The following is a 20,710-nucleotide window of genomic DNA, read 5'->3' as shown; positions in this document are numbered from 1 at the left end:
TGCTGTTTGAATGTGGAAGTTAAACAAAAATGACGACATCTGCCGGGTAACCTAAGCTACTGCTTTGGATGGATTTAATGCGAGGCCGCGATGAAAGAGTCTGAATATAAGTAGTTTTACCGGTTTCATTATTTAGTTCAATAAAGTCTGTGTTAAAACTCGGATCAACGGCTCTAATTTAACCGTTAAATACTGATAAACTAGCGCGATGACGCCCCCCCCCGACGTGACGCAGCGAGGTGGGGCGATGATGCGGTCACGTGGTTTTTTGGCGTGGCGAAGCAACGCAACAAACGTCGAGCTGCGACACTTGTACTTTGAGCGCTGGACACCTCGTCGAGTGGGCTTTCTTCGAGCTCAACACCACCAGAAAATACATGTGAGTAACGGTCCCAACCTCCCCGTCCGGCGGAGGGTCCTCAGTGGGTCTAACGGGACTGGTCACCAAGCAACTGTGGTTGCTAGCCTCGCTACACTAACCTGGCTAGCGACGATGAGATGCTACATGCAGTTTTGAATGATCACAGTTGATCAAGCGTGTAAACGTGAAAGGGAAAAGGTAGTAAATGTATGTAGGTAAACATAATAATTAACGTAAGTAGTAGAAGTGGTTAGTAACATGAGAGGAATGTACGTTGGTAAGTTATTAATGGTATTAGGAGGGACTGACTAACTAGTGCGTCATCGTAAACTCATCAAAACTGAAATTTAATAGCTTCAATCAAAGTTTACCTACTGGGAAGTATTAATAATCGCAACCCAGTAACACCTTGTTTACAGTGTTTGTTTGCAGCTGTGAGATTGTATGTTGATTTCAGTCCCGTTGGTTATTAAAGTATGTCCCATTGTTTGTCCATTATTTCCAGTCTCTGACCATCAGCTGTGTCCATACCATCTACAGACATAATGGACGGCGGATTGACAGTAGTTACCGATCCCACTGTGAATGTGCGCCTAACGAGCACCATCTCCTCCTTTGAGGTGCAGCGCAGGTTCAATAGAGGGATCACTATAGCAGATCTAAAGGTGAGACTGAGTTTTATTGTGTATCAGACATTATGCACCTTAAAACATCTTCAAATTGGCTTCTGCCTCGCACATTATGACATGTACAATTGTGATTTTTGTGGTGTAATTAGGGAAGGTTGGAGATGGTTGTGGGTGCATCTGCCCCCTGCATGGACCTGGAGTTGTTCAGTGTCTCTGACAAGTTTCTGCAGAAAATGGACGACAATGAAGCTTTGCTGGGTTCCTATCCTGTGGATGATGACTGCAGAATACACGTATGTAGCTGCTCAGTGTTTTTAATATAACCAAGACCACTGTCATATTGTAGTATAATACAGGTAGCAACAGGTTTTCAGATCGATCTGTGATTACAAATCCAATTCTGTCCTCCTGCAGAAGAAAATGAAATTGCCTCTGATAACATGCATTATTAGCACAACACATTGTGTAAAATTATATGTTTATATGTTTTTATATGTGCCTGGTAACTTTTTATGACCCAAAGTTTGCAGTAAAATGTCTGCAAACTGGTGTGAAATGAGAACTCTGCTATATGGATAGTGGTTAATGGTTAATGAAATCATTTTCACGAGTGCTTAAGTGCTCATTAGTCCCCACAAATTGTGGGTAAACAACAAGCAAGAGTTTTACAACAGTAATGACAAAAAGAAAAAGCTGATAAACCGTTCACTGTCATAATTACTTTGAGTTTTTAGCGATAAGCTTGCATACATAACTACTGGTGTGGTCTTTTTTTAAAGTCTCTGTGTCTTATCCTAAATCGAAGGTTATTGACAAAAGTGGACAGCAGTTCGGCGAGTTCACTGATGTTTCCAAGGTGGAGAAGTTTGAACTCTCAGATGAGATTTATGAGAAGAAAACAGGTACGGTCTGACATACTCAAGCTTCTCTCCAAATGTATTATTCTCAGTAAAGTCAATCCCCTGAAAATTAACCACTGACTAAGAATCAAGAATCAGCAGTTGATAGTTAGTAGCACTCAAAGACAAAAACATTATAATACCAACATCATCCAATGCCTGAGCTTTTTAAATTTATTTTATACTGTTGTAAAGGAGTTATCTGGTTTTATAGAAGACGATGTTCTGCATTCACAGGCTGTATCCTTGTCTTTAGTACAATCCATCTTTCTTTCCCTCAGATACAGCAAGGTCATTCATGAAGAAACATCGTGTAGGTCACTTCAATGAGGAAGAAGTTGCAAGGAAAAAAGCTGAGCTTGCTGCTCGGGAGGAGGAACAGAGGGCTGCTGCTGATGCCATTTCTGTTGGCAACCGATGCAAAGTGCAGATCACGGGGCAGCCCACAAGGCTTGGCACGGTCATGTATGTCGGTAAGTGTGGATAAAACTTTGCTGGTTTACTTTCTTGAAGACGTTGGGTTAAATCTTGTGCGACTGAGGATTTTATTACCAACAGAGCCTGGCTTTGTGGTAATTTGTGGTGGCCTGTTACACAGTTAAACAATGTGTGAAGAATTATAGCCCCTTTCATACACTGCTCTGCAAGTTATAAGAGACCAAAATAACTGCTGGATTGGCTGCTTAAAGTGTTTCTTTCACTGTGTTTTGTTTTGTCTGATCTATTTGGAGACTATTGTTAATGTCCACATAAGTAAAGAGGCCTATAAAGTCCTTAACATTTCATCTGATGTGACTATAATGATTTAAAATCATTTTTCTGAGCCTTAACAATGTTTCACTCTCAGTAATTAAGAAGTTATGATTAACCATCTTCAAGTTATGTTGTTGCTTTCTCTAGAGAGCAATAAGGTGCCTTGTATTACCCAAATGTATGACATAGACTGAGTGTAAGTATAAAATGAGTAATACTTTCAACTAGTTAGTAAAATTAATAAAATAGAAATTATTAATTGAACTTGGGTTTTTTTTGGTTTATTTTCAGTTTTTGGTAATATTGAAGGCTGAGAATTTAGCATCATGAGTAAGCAAACAACAGGAGTTTAAAGAACAGTGTTGTTGCATACATTGCAGGTACAACCAATTTCAAGCCAGGCCATTGGGTGGGTGTGAAGTACGATGAGCCCCATGGAAAGCACAATGGAACGTAAGAGCAATATCTTTTTCTTGTTTTGTGTGTAGACATTTGCAAATTTGATCATGTTGGTCCTGAATCTCTATTTGACTCTGTCTGTTTTTTATAAATTGTGTCTCCACAGTGTTGAAGGAAAGCAATACTTTCAATGTGAGGACAAATATGGTGGATTTGCGAGGCCCCTGAGTTTGACTGTGGGAGACTTTCCTGAGGAGGATTTTGGTTTAGATGAGATGTAAGACTGTGATTACGGTAACAGAGGTATAGAGGGTTTCAGCCCTGAAATTTGAGCATCAACCTCAAGCTGTTATCCATTCACCATCCAGAGATGACAGAAAGTCATTGTTATCGTAACAAATGAAGTTCTTGTTTTTGTTTTGCTTCTCTGGAAGGCATGCTCCAAAGAGTGGCGTCTTAAGGTCTTTTAGGTTTAAGTTCTCTCTCACTAACACCAATGCAACCTGATAGAGGTGAATGTCAGGTAGTACATCTCTTGGTGTGCTGAATATGATGATAATACAGGATAATCACGAGAGGAGCTCACACAAACATGGTTTGATAAAGGAGAGGGGTTTTGTGTTGCATGTGAGGCAGCATAAAGAAGGTTAATATCTAGTCCTTCATTTCACGCACATCTCTTCAATTTAATTTACTTGCTTTAGTACTGCCTGTTGCTTCCAAGATGGGAGTCTTCAATGTAAGTCTGTATTAACAACTTCATCTATTCTCTTTTAGTCTGTATCAGTTTGTACAAAGATGATTGTATACAACTGTTTATTGTTAAATGTAGTCTGTAGCATTTTTTTGAAGACTGTAAATTGCTGACGGGTGGTCCAAGGATTGGACAACTGTCTGGTGAAGGAAAAATCCCCCCTAAAATACTTCAACACTAATAAAAAGTGTAATTGTATCTTGTATTCCTGACTAACATGATGTCACATACTGTACACTTCTACAATTGAGTTGAACTGGACAAACGTTTTCCGGTCATTGATTAAAATCGGTGCGTCCACTATATTTCACAGGAAAGAACAATAAATCTTCCTCAGTTCACAGTAACCTCAATAATCCAGAGTGTAACACAGCTGTTAGTTGTCTTCTGTTCCTGTTTGCTATACTTGCAGTTTTTCTGCCTAAGAGTGTGAAAGTATGCAAGGGTAGATATTTCCTTTCCACCTTTTTAAAGACATTCAATTTCATTTTGTGTTTGAATGTATTATGTAAGCCAGTCCCATTGTTAGGTTTCCAAGTGGATGAAAGATGTAATTCCCCTTTATTTTTTTATAAACTGAATTCCTCTCCTTAAAAATTAAATTGTCTGCACTTGACTGTGTCCTGCTTATATTGAAACACTGAAATAAAAAGGATTGTTTTGAGTTTAAAACCTTTAAACTTAAATGTGATTGATCAAATCTAATATATCTGCTTGATTAAAACAGCTCTCCTGAATACAATTGAATGACTATACGTTATACTGGAAAATGACCAGTGAGGATTTGTTGCTCTGGTACATCTGCCAAAGTTGTTGAATTGAATCTTAAAAATAAGATTAAATTAAACTCTCTTATTCCTGCAGTTTCATATAAGTGCGACACAGTTGTATGATCTCTGTTAGCGTTTACCCCTCATGTCCTTCATTTATTCCATAGTATTACAGTTTTTTGTCCAGTTTTTTTTAAGTAATTGATCATTAGTAGAGATTCTGAGCCCATCCCATCTGTAGCCTAAGTACACAGTGTATGAGATTCACAATGTACCATTAGATGTATATTTTTGATTACCATTGATCCAAGGTTGACCTCTTTAAAATAATATTTCAAAATACAAGCAACAGAAAAAGATGCAAAACCTTGATTTTATGTGTTTGTTGCTCCTGTATCTAAACAGTGTGTTCAGTCTCTGAATCATCATTACAATGAACAGCTTCATCATCACTCTCCAGTTAACTGCCTCTCTTATTACAATCACCATAACACTCAGCTTTTGAAAATGTGCATTTAAAACGAATGATATGCCTTATTTATGATTTGTTTGAGCGGTCCAAAGCTGTCACGATGTTTTTTCATCCTCTAAAGTTTACAAAGGAAATGTAAATTAATTATTTTTATGGTTTCTTTGCAATGAAATGTCATTACCATGTGCAAAAATGTAGTGTTGTTCTCTTTCCCCTTTTCAAAAAAACTGTTCATCTCTAAGATGCTGGTGTTACTATGTGCCAAAGGATAATGCTTAATAATAAAAATGTTTTGCGAGTACACAAACTTATCAGATTGAGTTCATTTGTCTGTACATTTAACACAACATGGACCATTTATTCTTTGCCTGAAACTACACTGAATATTTACTTCAAAATTCACGTTTGTATTTACAATTATTCTGTTTTTACATTTTCTCCAGATTTAGAACTGCTACTTCTTAACTCTGTGTACAGCTATTGCCTGTACGTCCATCAGGTCTTAGATTTCTCTCTTTTTCCCTTTTTTTTTGTTGGAGTTGTTCTTTGTCTGAATTAAAAGTCAAGGGAAGGAGACGTCAAGATTTATTGAGGTTTTGGCCTATATTAATAAAACTAAGATCTTGACAAGCGACAGTGAAGGAACATTATGCCAGAAATGTGTAGTAGAAGCATGCAAAACAAATTGATGGAGAAAAAAAATCCTTATAAATGATTTACTTACTCTTAATTGTTTACTGAGAAATCAATGAGAACGAGTTTGAATGAGTGAGACTTAACATACAGCAACAAAAAACAACCTGGACACACCTGGACAGTGATATAGTGAATATTATATACAGTATGCAGAATATTATTGGCGTGGATTGTTATCAGCAAAGTAAATATCATAATACCATAAATATAGTGAGTACTCTTGTTAGGTTGTTGGATTATTATTACTGATTAATTATTACGTAGGCAGCATTTAATATTATAATTCATTGAGGTTTATTTTTATTATATGGTTTATATGCTGTTGTGTAGAAGTAAAAATGCAGTGGAGTAGAAGTGTGAAGCGCCATATTCTCATTTTATTCAAAGCAGTATAAAATAGAAATACTATAACTATTTAATAAAGATAAAGTGGTACAAGTTCTAGTTTTCGTTTTACATCTTAAGATGACTGACTAAGCAGAGTTTCATTCTGTTTCATCAGCCTTGTCACAAAAAGGAGCTTACAATATTTGTCAGCCTTACATTTTTTTTCTCTTTATTTCTCATTATAAAGACAGATAACATGTATTAAAACTGAGAACAGATACTAACAAAGAAATAAACATAAAATAGATATATAAAGAAAAAAAAAAAAACACAAAAATGATAGTGGGGCGGGAAGAATCATTATCAGCCTAACATTTTTATATTTTTATTTGCAAACATAAACATACATGAACTGACTGCTTTTACATCATGGGAGTCATTTAACCTTAACCTTCAAAAAATAAGACAAAAGAAAAGATGGTTTAAAATGGGCAAATTTAGATTTATTTTTATGGACTTTTTGCAAGCAGAAGGATCAAACTGATGATATATATTACTGATTTATTTTGGTAGAGGGGTACGGAGAAAAAAAAGCCCAACAATACATCCTCATATAAAAAGGGAAGAATCAGACATAACTTACTGGAAAATAAAAGCACAAAATATCTCTTATCATCCTCACATTTTTACGTCACTCCCCTGAAGACCCGCGTCACTCCAACGACGCTACAACTGAGATCTCGCGAGAAGGCGCGCAGCTTCCCCCCCAGCCAGCAGTGTGGTTGTGGTGAGTGTGTGTGCGTGTGCGTGTGCGCGATAGAGACAAGGGAAGATGGCGACGCAGGAGAGCGAAGCAACTAAAGCTACAGCGACCAACGGCGAGGTAAAAAAAAAAAAAATGAATGACACTCTTTGATACCATGTGTGGGTTCTGACGTACAGCGGGAACGGGCGTTGTTTCGTTCGTTGGAGCGTTGAGTGTGAAAACCGTTAACGTTTAAACGTGTTTACCGATCGTTACACGAGCCCCAGTGACGTTGTCAGTGCCGGTTGGTTTTAAAACGACCCCCTCCTGCCGTTGACGATGCGCTGAGAACCCCCCCCCCACACACACACACACACACACACATACACTGACTGTTAGCGTTAGTAACGGTCGCAAATCTCACCTTTTTTTAAAACGTACGGTTGTTTATTGACGGAGAGAAAGAAAAGTAGTGTCACGGTAATGTGTTGACTCGTTTAGTGTGTTAGTGTGAGCCAGCTGAGTGCTGCAGTGTGTCAGATAGCTATCACAAGGCCTGAACCGGAGCAACGCAGCTCGGCTTCACTAACCAGGCCAGTCTCAAGCTGCTCACACACACACACACACACACACACACACACACACACACACACACACACACACACACACACACACACACACATATTATATATTTCCTAACCTAACCGTTAAACCGTCTCAACTGCCTCTAATTTAACGGCCATTTTTGAAGAAGGGGTGAAAAAAAAACGTATTTTTTTCCCCCTCTTAGTCTCACGGTAAAGGTTAACCTGCCCCCCCAGTTTATCTTGGTGAAACTGACAGGTAGATTGAATCAGGTGTTGCCATCGTCAGATTTGGCTAACGTTATATTAAAATAAAAGAAGCAGTTATCGCAGGTGATTGTGGCGGTATCCAGACAACTGCCAAGTATTTCCGGAGTGACAAATGAACATCACAAGTTACTGGAGGTCAGAGTGAATCATCACTCTAGAGGCAAAACCACTGCTCTGTAAGTCTAAACACTAACATTGGTAGTGATACAGAAGATTAATATGATAAAACTGTCAGATTGCAGAGCTGTAGCAAATATTTGGTTTCTTTCTTCACTCTGTTTAGACCAAGACCAGTAATTCTTGTTTTCAGACTAATTGATCCGTCGATTGTTTCAGGATTAGGTGTAACTTTTTGGTTTCTTTAGGTTCCTTTTTATGGTTTCAGTTTTTAATTTAGTTTTTTTTATTGTTTTAATTAAGTTCTAGGTTATCTGTAGCTCCAGATTACACCCTTCACAGAGCTAAGCATAGACAAAGCAAAGATAATCAATCTCTGTAAAACTCAGAAGATCATTAAATAACATTTACCACGGTTTTAAAGGTATTTCAAGATTCCTAAAAGTCTCTTACAACCTTCTTGGTTAAAACTTGAGAAACAGATTTGTGTTGTTGCAGATAAAATGTGGGTTTTTTTGGACATTCCTAGAAAACAGTGGTTAAATTTTCTTTTTTTTAAACAGAGCTACATTTATTTTCCAGAAAGAAAATGCCCAGCGCTGTGGTTCATATCTAATGATGATACACAAGTGGTAGAAACTAGGGCAAGGGTAGATTGTGCGCCCAGTCTCTTTTGTAATAAAATTGCTCTGTCAGGATAAATGCGCTATTAGTATTAGACGAGGCTCTTATGTTGCTCTCAAGGCCCACTGCTGGTGAATCAGTAGATACATTTCTGTGGTATTAATCTAGGGGAAACACTAAGTGGCTAGTAGCCAGATATAACCGTAGGTGTTTGCTCTGCTTTTCAATTTCTCTTTCTTTTTTTTCTTTTTTTTAAATTTTCAACTGAGGACAGGTGTAACACACAGGATGAAGTCAGTATTTTCATGTCTTAAATAACAGCCATTTTAATTTTCCTTGTGCTTTGTGTCCTCTGAATGTGGACAACCAGCTTTAAAATCAACCTCTAATTATTGTAGCAGAGATGGAAAGTGATTTTAGCTATGAGTAATTGGCACACATTCAACAGAAATGCCTTTTATATCTTTATTTAAATGCCTTATATTGCACATTGTCTTGCGTCCTTCCTGTATAGTAAACATCTCTGACTTTGTGCCCTCTTCCTGACAGACAAACGCATGCAGTGACAATCCAGCATCAAACATTTACTCTACACCCTGAATAAGTGGTTAATTGTTAATCCTTGTTCAGAGTGTGTAAATTGTCAATTATTATCTTGAGCTGGAACAGATAACCTATTTTAGTTGGTGAGCATGTTGGTGATCTGTCTGTGTAATGGTTATTATGTTGATCCCTCCAGGAGACACAGATCCATGTCTCTGATAATAGAATTGCTTCTATTTTAACACAACAGGACATGGCAGCGAGGAAGAAAATCTCTATTTTGAGCCACTTCATGGCCTTGAAATGTTATGTGTATGATGGTGCTAGGCCGGTAGCGCACCACAAACCTTCAACATTTTCACTGCTCACAGATTTTAAAGCTTTCTCAGCTGATGCATGAAAATAAGCAGGAAACACGTTCTACCTTCAAGTGTTGTGTGAGGCCAACCTCTGGTCTCCCTTGTGTCGGTGACAATGGGGGAGATTAGATGTTTAGATAGTGAATGAGTCTCATGACTTGGCATGCGCTTGTGTATTGTGTCAATTGAATAGAATGTGGCCTTGCTAGGGGGATGTGGGGGTTACAGCGACACGCCAAAGCAAACTAATGACATATTTTACTGATCTTTAACGTGCAAATATGCATGCTGGTACTCACATGAATTTGACCTCGGAAGAGTTATTTAAACTATGCAAAACTACAAAGGCCCTGTTTGGTTCATGATTGTTAAATTGAATAGTTTGACTGATTGATCTATCTAGGTATCCTTTGCTTGGAAATTAAATTAGTCTCAGCTCGGGTGCCCCTCGTCGTCTTTAGAGGCCCTCTGATTTGTAATTAGTCTAGTGCTGAAACAAAATTATTTTATTTTCATCAATTAATCCATTGAACATTGTTTTATATTAAATATTCAAATAACTTGTTTTGTGACCAGAAAAATCCAAACCTTAATTTATTCAATTTATGATTATATCTGAGAAAAACAGAAAATCCCCCAAATTTCCATAGCTGGAGTGACATAATGTTTGCTTGATATGTGACTGAAACTAATCGTTGGTAATTAAAATTGTTGTCGGTTAATGTTCATAATCGGTGGCATGTGTGTTATTTCCCAAGTACATGTTTCACTGGAACGTTCTGGCTATAATTGTGTGGTAACAAAAGTATTTGTCATGTTGCCTCACTTTAGCACACCATGGAGTGACAAGGTTGACATAAAATGTGTTGATAAACTGCTTAAAACAAGTCTGGGACGAATTGTATTATTTACCTTACCAACACCTTCAGTTCTTACAGACCGATTTATATATTCCATGTTTGGACTGGAGATTGTGGGTTAATCAGTCCCCTATATAGTATACTGAATGGTTATATCACCAGTTTAGGCTTTCAGTAAGGTACATTATGGAGTACACAAATCCTCCTTATTTTCCTCTTAGTTAAGTTGTTCTTCTTTGATGAGGTACTTCATTACATGATGCCATTGCTGGTCCATCCGGTGGCTTTCTTTGGGTACACTGACCCTGTATCTGTGTGTGTCTGGTTCTAGGTGAGCAGCAATGGAACCGCTGCAACAACAGATGGCCAGACTGTGCAGACAGCTGAAAATGCACAGGATGCACAGCAGCAGCAGCAGCCGCCTAACGCATGGCAGGTCATTAAAGGAGTCCTCTTCAGGTGAGTTCTTCTTGTTGTGTTTTAATCTTTATTCTCTCTCTTTATAAATAGAGAGCCAGCTCACAGATGAAAGCTTACTTTGACACCATGTATGTAACTGTAGAATACATGATGTGATATATTATGGTGGTGTCACAATCCATATGAAAGTGGCAAGTAAACGGATAATGGTGTGCCGACCCACAGCTCAGCTGAAGTTCACCTTGCCTCTTATAAAGTTCACTGTGCTCCAGATCTCTGTGCAGATTTTACAGTCTGTTTTGTCTCCCCATCTGCCATTTTAGCCACGTCTTGCCTTTTTTAAGATCTGTTTTGTCATCTTTTTCTGTGCAAATAGCAACCTAAACAAGCAAGACAAGTAGTTTATTGGTGAATTTCTATTTTGGTACAGGCATAAGGAAACATTTGTTCTGGCTGAGCTTGGTGGGTTGTCAAGGGTCAGATCTCTATTTATGATCTGCTTGATGTTCAGTGCTTTGTTTGCTGTATTTATTTATTTAGTAAGTGCTTCTTCTGACTGTAGTGAATGAACAAAAAAAAAGCCCTTGCTTGATCACTTATACCCCCTTTTATTAATGACATGAAGTACAGGCAGAGTTCATGATCTGACGCACCTGTCTGCCTTCGAGTGCAAGAGCTTTGTACTAAGTATGGCCTGTGGTGGATGTCAGAGCATTTTAACAGTTATTTTCAGTAGTCAGTTAATGTTGAGGGATATATTCCTGTATAACCAAATGTACACTACTTCAAGACCAAGGGTTACTTTGTACAAAAATATGAATGCAAAGCACTGTGTGTGTAGAGCTGCTACCAGTGTAGTACTTTTTTTGCACCTAGTTGGAATAAAACCCTACGGCTGTTTTACTCTTCCTTGTGCAAGAAGTTACTTTGCCAGTCAATCGGCAACCATCTGAGTGAAAGAGCAGGTCCATTTATTAGATTAAAAAGATGCATTGACCGTTTAAAATACTAAAATGGATGTGTAAACTATTTGTGAACATGATGCATGGTCTGCACTACACCAAGCCACTGGTCTATAAGTTATCAGAAAGAAAGCTTCATTATAAATAAAAAAAAGTCTTGTATACAGTGAACAAAACCATGAGCATATGTGGAAGTTAGACTGATTATAAAGTATGTATGTATAAATTATGAAGATATGCCAGCTCTTGATATTTTTTGAATATTTCACAATGTTTTCTTTGTTTGCCACAAGTACACTGTGTCCTTCTTTTACTTTCAAGTTTGTGCCTTTTTTGATCCATCACTGATTTATGATGCAAGAAGGGCGTGTCTCTTAAAGTCTGGACATAAAGCAGTTTGACTGGATACAGTTAAATCAGATTAGCCTCCTTGTGGTTTCACTCTCCTGTAGCAGCTCTTCAGATCTCAAGAGAAGAGGAGTTTGTACTAGACTGAGTGCCAGTGTAATCAGTATTTACAATTTATTCAATTTATCCTCCATATTCAGTGTTTCCTCTAGGATTTTTTTTTAGCAGTGGGGGCAGGCCCGTCCGAACACTACCCCCTCGCCCCCGCCCCCGTCACGTCGGCAAACGTTTTACGTATGAAACAGAACTGACACTTCGCTGCCACACAAACAAATATATTTACCGTTTTAATGTTTCCGTTGAGCTGAGAACTGACAAGTTGAACGTTGTCCAATTAAAACGGACCCACCGTAGTGACGTTTTTGGTGGAGCTGTTAGTTTAATAGTCAACTTGGAAGAAAGCAAACGTTTTGACAATAAGCTACATCAACAGTATGTGGAGTTAAACTGGACAGCCCCAATAACCTCTGAATAGTTCTACTTGTTGTTAGATTGCAATGTGAGCGACAGCCAACGGGGGTGCATAATGTCGGCAGGATCATTTAAAAGGCAACCGTGACTACATTGTGCGTCTGCCCCATTTCTGATACCGTGGCGGCAGAAATTTAACAGTAGCGGGCCGCCGCTCCAAAATCAACATAGAGGAAACACTGATATTGCTCTCTTTTTATATATTTTAGTCCTCTTCCTTCGTTCCTTACCTGTTTTTTTCCTTCTTTGACTTTGATTCCTTATTTACTAAATCTTATTTTCCTCTGACCCTGTTTGCTCTTCTTCCTCCAGAATCTTCATAATCTGGGCGATCAGTAGCTGGTTCCGTCGAGGGCCGTCCACTCCTGACCCCACCACACCAGCCGGGGCACCCAGAGTACCCAGCAGGAACCTCTTCCCTAAGGACACCCTCATGGTATTACACCTGTCCCCTCTGTCCGTTGCCTTATCTGCACAGCCAGCTGTTTCATTAAATGTTTTTTCTAATTGAATTGAAGCTGTTAAGTTTTAAACACCTCTCATACTCTGATCCCCACAAGTATTTCGACAGCAAACGTGTTATCTCTCCCTTTCAGACTAACTCGCTAGCTTTCCCCTGACTGTAATATCATAAACACCTTTATTTTCTCACCACTCCGGCAGGATATGTATGTGTACCTGTCTCACGAGGAGGTGTTCACCGACTTCAACAACACAGAAGCGCTGTTCTGGTTCCACAGGGACCTGGTCTATGGAGACTGGAACACAGGGGAGAGCGGGGACGGCTGTTACGAGCACTATACGGAGATGGACATCCCAGAGGTGGGGATGACTTGGGATGGAGGGGTGGTGCAATGTGAGAGGAGAGAAATGTGGCAGTGCAGGGGAACAGGGAGAGAGATGCAACAGGCAGTAGATGGGTGGTTAAAAAGGAACAGGTATTAGTTTAGGAAATGAGGTAGACGTTGGTGAAGGGCAGGAAATACAAGTTGATAATGAAGTTGACAGATTTGTAATGCAGTGTGTTTACTTGCAGATATTGCAGAAGAACGGTTCCCTTTACTTGCACGTCTATTTCACTAAAAGTGGATTCCACCCAGACCCCAAACGCAAGGGCCAGTATCGCAGACTGGCAACCGTTCATGCAACACGAAGTAAGTACATGTGGAGAAACACACTTTAAACAAAAGCTACGTTCTGTAGCTGACATAGTAGAGCATGCACCCCATGTGCCAAGGCTGAGTTCTTACTGCAGTGGGTTCAAGTCTGACCTGTGGCCCCCTTTGCTGTGTAACATTGTCTCTTTCCTTTTCCTAACCACCTTGAGCTGTCCTGTTAAAATTTCTATTAATTTCTATGCATTTTACTTGTTCACTCTTTCAGTGCTGAATAAATTCAAGCGAAGGAAGTTTCTGAAGACCAAGAATCTCCTGACAGGAGAGACAGAAGCAGATCCTGAAATGATCAAGGTTGATACATATATATATATATTTCTTTTTTTTACAGAAATGCTTACAGTGTGACCATTATGTAGTTTGTCCACCAGAGAGCACTGGAAAGTAGTTTTTTTTTTTTTTTTTTCCCCAACTGTAAAATGTCTGGCTCAGTATGTTTCTTTGTCATAATAATTTATTACAGAATTACTTTGATAGATTTCTGAGGCTGATATTTTGCTGTTTTAAAAAAAATCTGACAACAATATAGTCAGGCTGCAGTGCCCTGTGTGTTATGAATGGATATATGTGTGCTTCATGGCCTCAATACATTAACATCATTGTGTTCAGGTTGTTTTTCCTTATAGTGTAGTAATTGAAAATTGAAATCATCTCATGATGCAGAGTTTTAAATCAAGCACTAATGTTTCCTTGAATTAATTGATTTCTCAATACACATTTTTTGACTGTTTATCAGTTTTGTCCTCACACATTTAATTCAAGTTCTTACAGAAACACTCACTTTAGCTAATCCAGGAAAAGGCTGTGAGCGTTAAAGAACCTAAATTAATTTTACACATTAAAGTGAAAAAGCTCCTCACTGACATTTATTGAATTAAATGTGTTTCCTCACAGCGGGCAGAAAGCTACGGTCCAGTGGAGATTATCTCTCATTGGCACCCTAACCTCACCATCAACATGGTAGATGACCACACAGCCTGGGTCAAAGGCTCTGTTCCCCCTCCTCTGGACCAACGTAAGTTCCTCGTACTCACCTCTTTGCCTTTTACTGCACAATGCTGTACATTTCCCAAAGTTCCCAAATACAACAGCTTGGATGTTCTTTTTGTGGCAAACCATCTTTGACACTTCCACCCTTCTACCCTATTAGATGTTAAGTTTGATGCAGTAAGTGGCGACTACTATCCCATTGTGTACTTCAATGACTACTGGAACCTCCAGAAGGATTACTATCCCATCAACGAGACCCTGACAACACTCCCACTGCGCCTCTCTTACTGCCCACTGTCCTTGTGGCGCTGGCAGCTGTACGCTGCCCAAAATGCACGCTCCCCGTGGAACTTCTTACCAGAGGACACCTACGAGCAGTCTGATGAAGACCAAGACTCTGTCAAGGTGAGAGGTCAAAGGTCACAGAGACAGAAAACAGATTAGACAGAATTAGATGTGATAAGATGGAAGTATTTTTGGTTTATATCTTGATACACTGGAGAAATAACTGATTGGGTAATATATAATGAAACATGATCGATAGATACACTGTCACCATTTATCAAAAGTATGAATTATTTGGTTTAGATAGACACATAATGATTTTCTATTGTAGAGATGTATGTTGTAAAAAAGGACATTTAAGTTACTGTGAGGCAGGTCTGTCTTTACAACAGACATTTTCACTCTTGAGCAGTTCTGCTTTCTTGCTGCTTTCTGCTTTGTCACATCTTCAGATATTAGTGACGGGCACTGAAGGCACATAATAATGGTTAAGTGTCCATCCTGCTCTTCAGTTACCTTTATAGAATAGCTTTGTATTGGGGCACAATCACAATAGTATTTTATTATAGCAAGTTATTTATGGTTCTCATCCCAGATACCAAACTAAACCAACCTACTGTGTGGGCAGTTTGAATGTGAACTTTGGACTTTCTGATCAAACATAAAAAATGAGATTGTTACTTCTGTAACTTCAGATTTAATAAAAACAAACACTTTCTTTGATAGGTGGCCCTCTTGGAAACCAACCCGTACCTGCTGGGTCTCACCATTGTTGTCTCCATCGTGCACAGCATCTTTGAGTTCCTCGCCTTCAAGAATGGTAAGATCACAACAGCCTGTCCATACTGACAACACAAGAATAGTTTGCACAGTGTCTGTTTACCCCTCGGCTTCAACCCACCTCCATCTCCTCCTCAGATATCCAGTTCTGGAACAGCAGACAGTCTCTAGAGGGTCTATCTGTGCGCTCCATCATATTTGGAGTCTTTCAGTCTCTGGTGGTGCTGCTGTACATATTGGACAATGAGACCAACTTTGTGGTGCAGGTCAGCGTCTTCATCGGCCTCCTTATCGATCTCTGGAAAATCACCAAGGTCATGGATGTCAAAGTAAGTCGGATCATCACTAACAAATTCCTTTTTGAGGCAGCAGGCTCCTTTTCCTCTGACCTTTTTAAAAGAATATAAAAACATTTCGGACCAACCAGAGAATGTGTTAAGATGTTTGATTTGAATGAAAACCAGCTGACACGGAGACTGGACACAGTTGCGTTTCTACTTCTTGTTATGCCACTATTACCTTAATCCATTAACCACTTATTTTTGTCTTTTCTCTAGTTGGACAGAGAGAACAAAATCGCAGGAATATTCCCAAGATTGGTATTCAAAGACAAGTCAACATATGTTAAGTCTTCAACCAAAATCTACGACGATGTGAGTCAAACAAATACTCAAACTGGAAGGGCAATCACTGCTGAGATGAAGAAAATATCACAAGAGCAATAAATAATATTTTAGTTGTTACTGATAATTCCTTTTCTCTCGTTCTGTGAACAGATGGCCTTCAAGTACCTGTCGTGGCTGCTCTACCCTCTGTTTGGCTGCTATGCCGTCTACAGTTTATTGTACGTAGAGCACAAAGGCTGGTACTCATGGGTGCTCAGCATGCTCTATGGCTTCTTGTTAACCTTTGGTAAGTTCGTCTGAAGCATTTATTTACTACACGACTCATCATTCAGTTTGTTTTTTTGTTTTAGAGAAACATTTATATTGAACGTTGGGTGTTGAAACTTCAGCTGGTGGAACGTAAACAGGAGTTTTTGTATTTTCTTTTTAATAATAAAATAAAAATGATTGATTTTACTCTCTGCTGACGGTTTGTGTTCCTGTTTATGTAAATCTATTTTTTAAGAGCAGAGTTAAGGCTCCTTATTATTGTCTCTGTTAATTATCTTGTCTCTAAGCGGATGTACATACAGATAATGTTTTCATACTTGCATCATGGTTACGTATCCAATTCCCAACAGCCTCTGCTAATGTGCTGTGTATTAATAGACTTCATGAGGGCAGTTATGTTGCCTGCTGAGTTACTCCCTCTGTGTAGAATTGTTTATACTGCGTTACCTAACAAGTGCCCCGTTTTGTGTTTTTTTTGTTTTTTAGGTTTCATTACAATGACGCCACAGCTATTCATCAACTACAAAATGAAGTCTGTGGCCCACCTCCCATGGAGGATGCTCACCTACAAGGCTCTCAATACCTTTATTGATGACCTGTTTGCCTTTGTCATCAAGATGCCCATGATGTACAGGATAGGATGCCTCAGAGATGGTATGTCCTCCCTGATGTAGATGTTATGTTAGGGGGAGTTAAATAATCACCTGAGTTAAAGACTGAGGGATTTGTTGTTTGTGTAAAGGAAAGGGTGTCCTCCATTCTGGCCCTTCTGTTTTTACTTTTATCGCTCCTGACACCAGAGGACATGCAGAGTCATTGTCACTCTTGGCATTGTGTTAAATCACTATTGGCCTTTAATCACAGCTGATCTGTTTATAATTAATCCTCCAACTCTACCCAGTGTCGACTGACTAGATCTCACTGATTTACATAATGCTCTTTGCTTTTACCGGATGATTTATGAGGGACTTTTTTTCTAGATTTCTGTTTTTCAACACTAGGTTTCAGGTTTCACATACGCTCACAGGCAATTGTGTGATCCTCTGTAATGTGTTACAAGCAGTTGTTCAAGTTTTCTTTTATTCAGTGGTTACTTTTATAAAAGGCCAATCTCATAAAGACGTGTTCACAAAAGGTAAATGATATGTTAGATCAACTGTGGAAAGCTAATCCATTGGTTGGTGAGGTTATTGTCTCAGACTCTGCTCACCTCCAGAGTTGTTTTTTTCTGCGTGTCTCTTTTCTCATTAACACCTTGAATGTGAGTGTCCACCATTGAATATGAATATTGGTGGGTCTTGACAGATTATGTAATAGATGCACAACAACACTTGTTCCACAGTTAGAGTTTAGAAGAAGATTTAATTGAATGTCTGATGCTGCTGTATAGCTTCAGTGGCTTCATGCTGCATTCATGGCATGTCAGGGTTACTGTAATTACTAGGTTGTTTATTTGTAACTCTTAATATGTGTCTGAGCTCTATTTCTCATACAAAGTGGCACATAATATACAGAATTACCTGAAAACCAAACAAACATGGATGCCTCACCTTAACCGAAGTCGTTGCAGGTTTTTAAAGCTATACTGATATCGATAGTCATTGTAACCCTTATACAACTGTCTAGATTTGTCCAGTGACCTCTACCGTGCATCCCATAAACATTACCTTTAGCCACTATAACTACCGTACGTAGGTTTGTACTTGGTGGTTTCTCACAGACGACCTCTGTCCTCTCCTGCAGATGTGGTGTTCTTCATCTACCTTTACCAGCGTTGGATCTATCGGGTCGATCCCAACAGGGTCAACGAGTTTGGCACCAGCGGAGTAGAGCAAGTCCCGAACGACACAGCAGCGGAAGGCGCTGCTCCCGCCGCACCAGCCGCCATCACAGACAAGCCAGAGGAGGAGAAGAAGAATGATTAAGCAAGAACACGCCCTTATCCGCCTCCCTGGCACTCACAACTGGGGCAAAGAGGACTTGTGGAAATTAGACAGGGAGGGGTGTTGTCGTTTAGCTGTCATGGACGCCACTACAAAAAAAAAAAATGCAGTTCAACTGTTCCCTCTGATTTCTGTGTGGACCCACAGAGAATCATATTCAGTGTAGACTTGGTAAATTCTTATTTCAGTTCCCCGCCCTCTCGTTTTGCAGTTCAAGTGAAGTAAAACAAAACGTGATGTACTGTATTCTGTATGATTTCTCAGAGGGTAACAATGTCTTGGAGTAGAGGTTGGGAGGGGAACAGGTCGCAGTTATACTACATTTTTTTTTTTTTTTTTTTTTTTTTCTCCATATACAGGGAAGAAAGAGGCCAAGTGCAACTTTTGTTCTTTGTGTAGATTCCTTGTGAATTTTTCTTTTCATTCCATGTGAGCACCATGTTTCAGATTGCCTGGAAACTGGTGAGTAGTGCTGGAGGAAACTGGAAAGATCCTGAACCACGACAGAGGTAGAAAAAGAGAGGGTGGTGACTGGAGACAAGATCGATGACCCTACAGGACGCTACCCACAAGACAGTGACTACTACCCTCAATTTTAAACAAATGGTTAATGTTCTTAACTCGAACATAAAAAAAAAAAAAAACAGCCTTGTTGGTATTAATATAAATATATTAATATTGTCAATGACTTAATTTTTGTTTTTCAGTCACTGAAGCATTCTTTTGTATGTCCTCAAACTGTACAGAATCTCAGCTTGTCATGTTAATAATACCGATGTCAAAACTGTCTAGCAATAGCTAATTTGCAAGTCTTATTTTTTAATTTTCTCCCCTCGGCCAGACTTCTGGTTTTAAAACTGTTTCACGTTCATGCTCCAAACCAGATCACCTGGACAGACACAGTGGAGACAGGAGTCGGGTGTGTGCTGGAAGAATTACAGTGTCTCTTGTTTTAATTTTGAGTGCTGTAAATCCTGAAACAAAGAGGGTTCCATGTTGGTACATATTAAATTTTGATTCATTCATGTTTATAGTAAAAGTTAAGTGTGATTTAAAATGTCTATGCAAAGCTGTTTTGATTTTACTCTATTTAGTTTTGACTTGCTGCTCTGGGTTCAAGAACAATATTTTTTGCATGAAACCTTTAATTATTCCACATTAATTTCTATTAATGTTAGTTTATTTGTGTGCTTATATAGCATGCACATTATGTGTGTTCACCCCTGGAGGCATGAGTTATAGACTGCAACTAATGACTATTTTCATTATTGATTATTCTACTAATTATTTTCCCTGATGATGAATCGTTTTTGTTTTGACAGAAAACTGTGAATAATGCTCATCACAACCTTCCCAGAGCCAAAGGTGGTGACTGTTCTTTCTCGTTTTGTCCAAACAAAAGTCCAAAACTAAAAAAAAAAGATTACATTTACAAAGAAATAAAAAAAGAGAAGCAAACAAGACTCTCATTCAAGATGCTGAAACCAGCAATTGTTTGGCATTTTTACTTTGAAAAGAGACTCAAATGATTAGTTATGAAAATAGTAGAAAATAATGCTCGATACAGTAGAAGTGTTTGTAATGTAATTTGTTTGGGTTTTTTTAAACCTTCAACTAAACCCTGTTTGGTAATCAGATTAGTTTGTAACAGTTTAATCCTCAGACTGAGTAGCCTGGTCCAGACCTCTGAGTTTATTTCAGATATTTAAATAGTTAAAAGCCAGAATAATGGTAATTTAGTCAGTCAGTACAGTGTTGGGCTAGTTACTCAAAGAATGTAATATTTAAATTGTATTAATTTAATAAATTAAATTTTACCTATTACTCCCTACCAGCAATAATTAGTTACACTTCTAGTTATATTATTTTGCTGCTACTCCCCACAATTGGTAATTGTGTCCTTTCTCCCCAAAATTCAAACTTACAACCATCAAAATCAAGTTTTGTTTGTTAAAATCAAATTAATGGAACATTTCCAGCTGCTGAATGTTTCTATCTTTCAAACTAGTTTCATCCACGATAACAGAAATAAATGACAACAAAAGTAATGTAACATTATTTTTTGGAGGAGTAACTAATATCATTATAATGTATTATTTAGTTACACTACTAGTTATTGGGAAAAGTATTATTACTAGTAATGAGTTACTGCCCAACACTGGACACCTACCAGGTGTTATGATGGTTTCAGTTGCCTTTTATGAAGCAGCTGCAGAAA

The 20,710-nt window shown here is 38.6% G+C and overlaps 2 protein-coding genes across 3 annotated transcripts; both read left to right on the top strand.

Moving 5' to 3' along the window:
• The first annotated feature begins 216 nt into the window (after positions 1-216).
• tbcb (tubulin folding cofactor B) lies at positions 217-5,348 on the top strand. 2 transcript variants are annotated; one of them, XM_051397743.1, is made up of 7 exons: positions 217-379; positions 867-1,026; positions 1,140-1,283; positions 1,796-1,892; positions 2,171-2,362; positions 3,023-3,095; positions 3,208-5,348. In XM_051397743.1, the coding sequence occupies exons 2-7, from the start codon at positions 907-909 to the stop codon at positions 3,320-3,322; spliced, it is 741 nt and encodes a 246-aa protein (XP_051253703.1). In that variant the 5' UTR covers positions 217-379; positions 867-906; the 3' UTR covers positions 3,323-5,348. The 2 variants fall into 2 exon arrangements, with proteins under 2 accessions (XP_051253703.1, XP_051253704.1); XM_051397744.1 differs by having other exon boundaries at positions 248-379; positions 902-1,026.
• Positions 5,349-6,844: 1,496 nt separating this feature from the next.
• On the top strand, positions 6,845-19,549 carry clptm1 (CLPTM1 regulator of GABA type A receptor forward trafficking). The gene is made up of 14 exons (XM_051397055.1): positions 6,845-6,943; positions 10,494-10,621; positions 12,736-12,859; positions 13,087-13,245; positions 13,460-13,577; positions 13,807-13,892; positions 14,493-14,613; positions 14,749-14,993; positions 15,600-15,693; positions 15,792-15,982; positions 16,211-16,306; positions 16,430-16,565; positions 17,036-17,203; positions 18,293-19,549. Exons 1-14 carry the CDS (start codon positions 6,893-6,895, stop codon positions 18,472-18,474), a joined length of 1,899 nt encoding a protein of 632 aa, XP_051253015.1. The 5' UTR covers positions 6,845-6,892; the 3' UTR covers positions 18,475-19,549.
• Positions 19,550-20,710: the final 1,161 nt, after the last annotated feature.

Source organism: Dicentrarchus labrax, unplaced genomic scaffold (genome assembly GCF_905237075.1).
Source record: "Dicentrarchus labrax unplaced genomic scaffold, dlabrax2021, whole genome shotgun sequence".
NCBI classification, from domain to species: Eukaryota; Metazoa; Chordata; class Actinopteri; family Moronidae; genus Dicentrarchus; species Dicentrarchus labrax.
Note: the sequence above shows the minus strand (reverse complement) of the source record. Positions and strands in the feature narration are given on the sequence as shown.

What these genes read in the sequence shown, in the direction of transcription:
- tbcb (XM_051397743.1), top strand. Translation starts at nt 907, where the DNA reads ATGGACGGCGGATTGACAGTAGTTACCGATCCCACTGTGAATGTGCGC. An exon ending in ATGATGACTGCAGAATACAC is followed by an intron (nt 1,284 to 1,795) that starts GTATGTAGCTGC and finishes CCTAAATCGAAG; the next exon opens with GTTATTGACAAAAGTGGACA. An exon ending in GATTTATGAGAAGAAAACAG is followed by an intron (nt 1,893 to 2,170) that starts GTACGGTCTGAC and finishes TCTTTCCCTCAG; the next exon opens with ATACAGCAAGGTCATTCATG.
- clptm1 (XM_051397055.1), top strand. Translation starts at nt 6,893, where the DNA reads ATGGCGACGCAGGAGAGCGAAGCAACTAAAGCTACAGCGACCAACGGC. An exon ending in AAGACCAAGACTCTGTCAAG is followed by an intron (nt 14,994 to 15,599) that starts GTGAGAGGTCAA and finishes TTTCTTTGATAG; the next exon opens with GTGGCCCTCTTGGAAACCAA. An exon ending in CCAAGGTCATGGATGTCAAA is followed by an intron (nt 15,983 to 16,210) that starts GTAAGTCGGATC and finishes TCTTTTCTCTAG; the next exon opens with TTGGACAGAGAGAACAAAAT.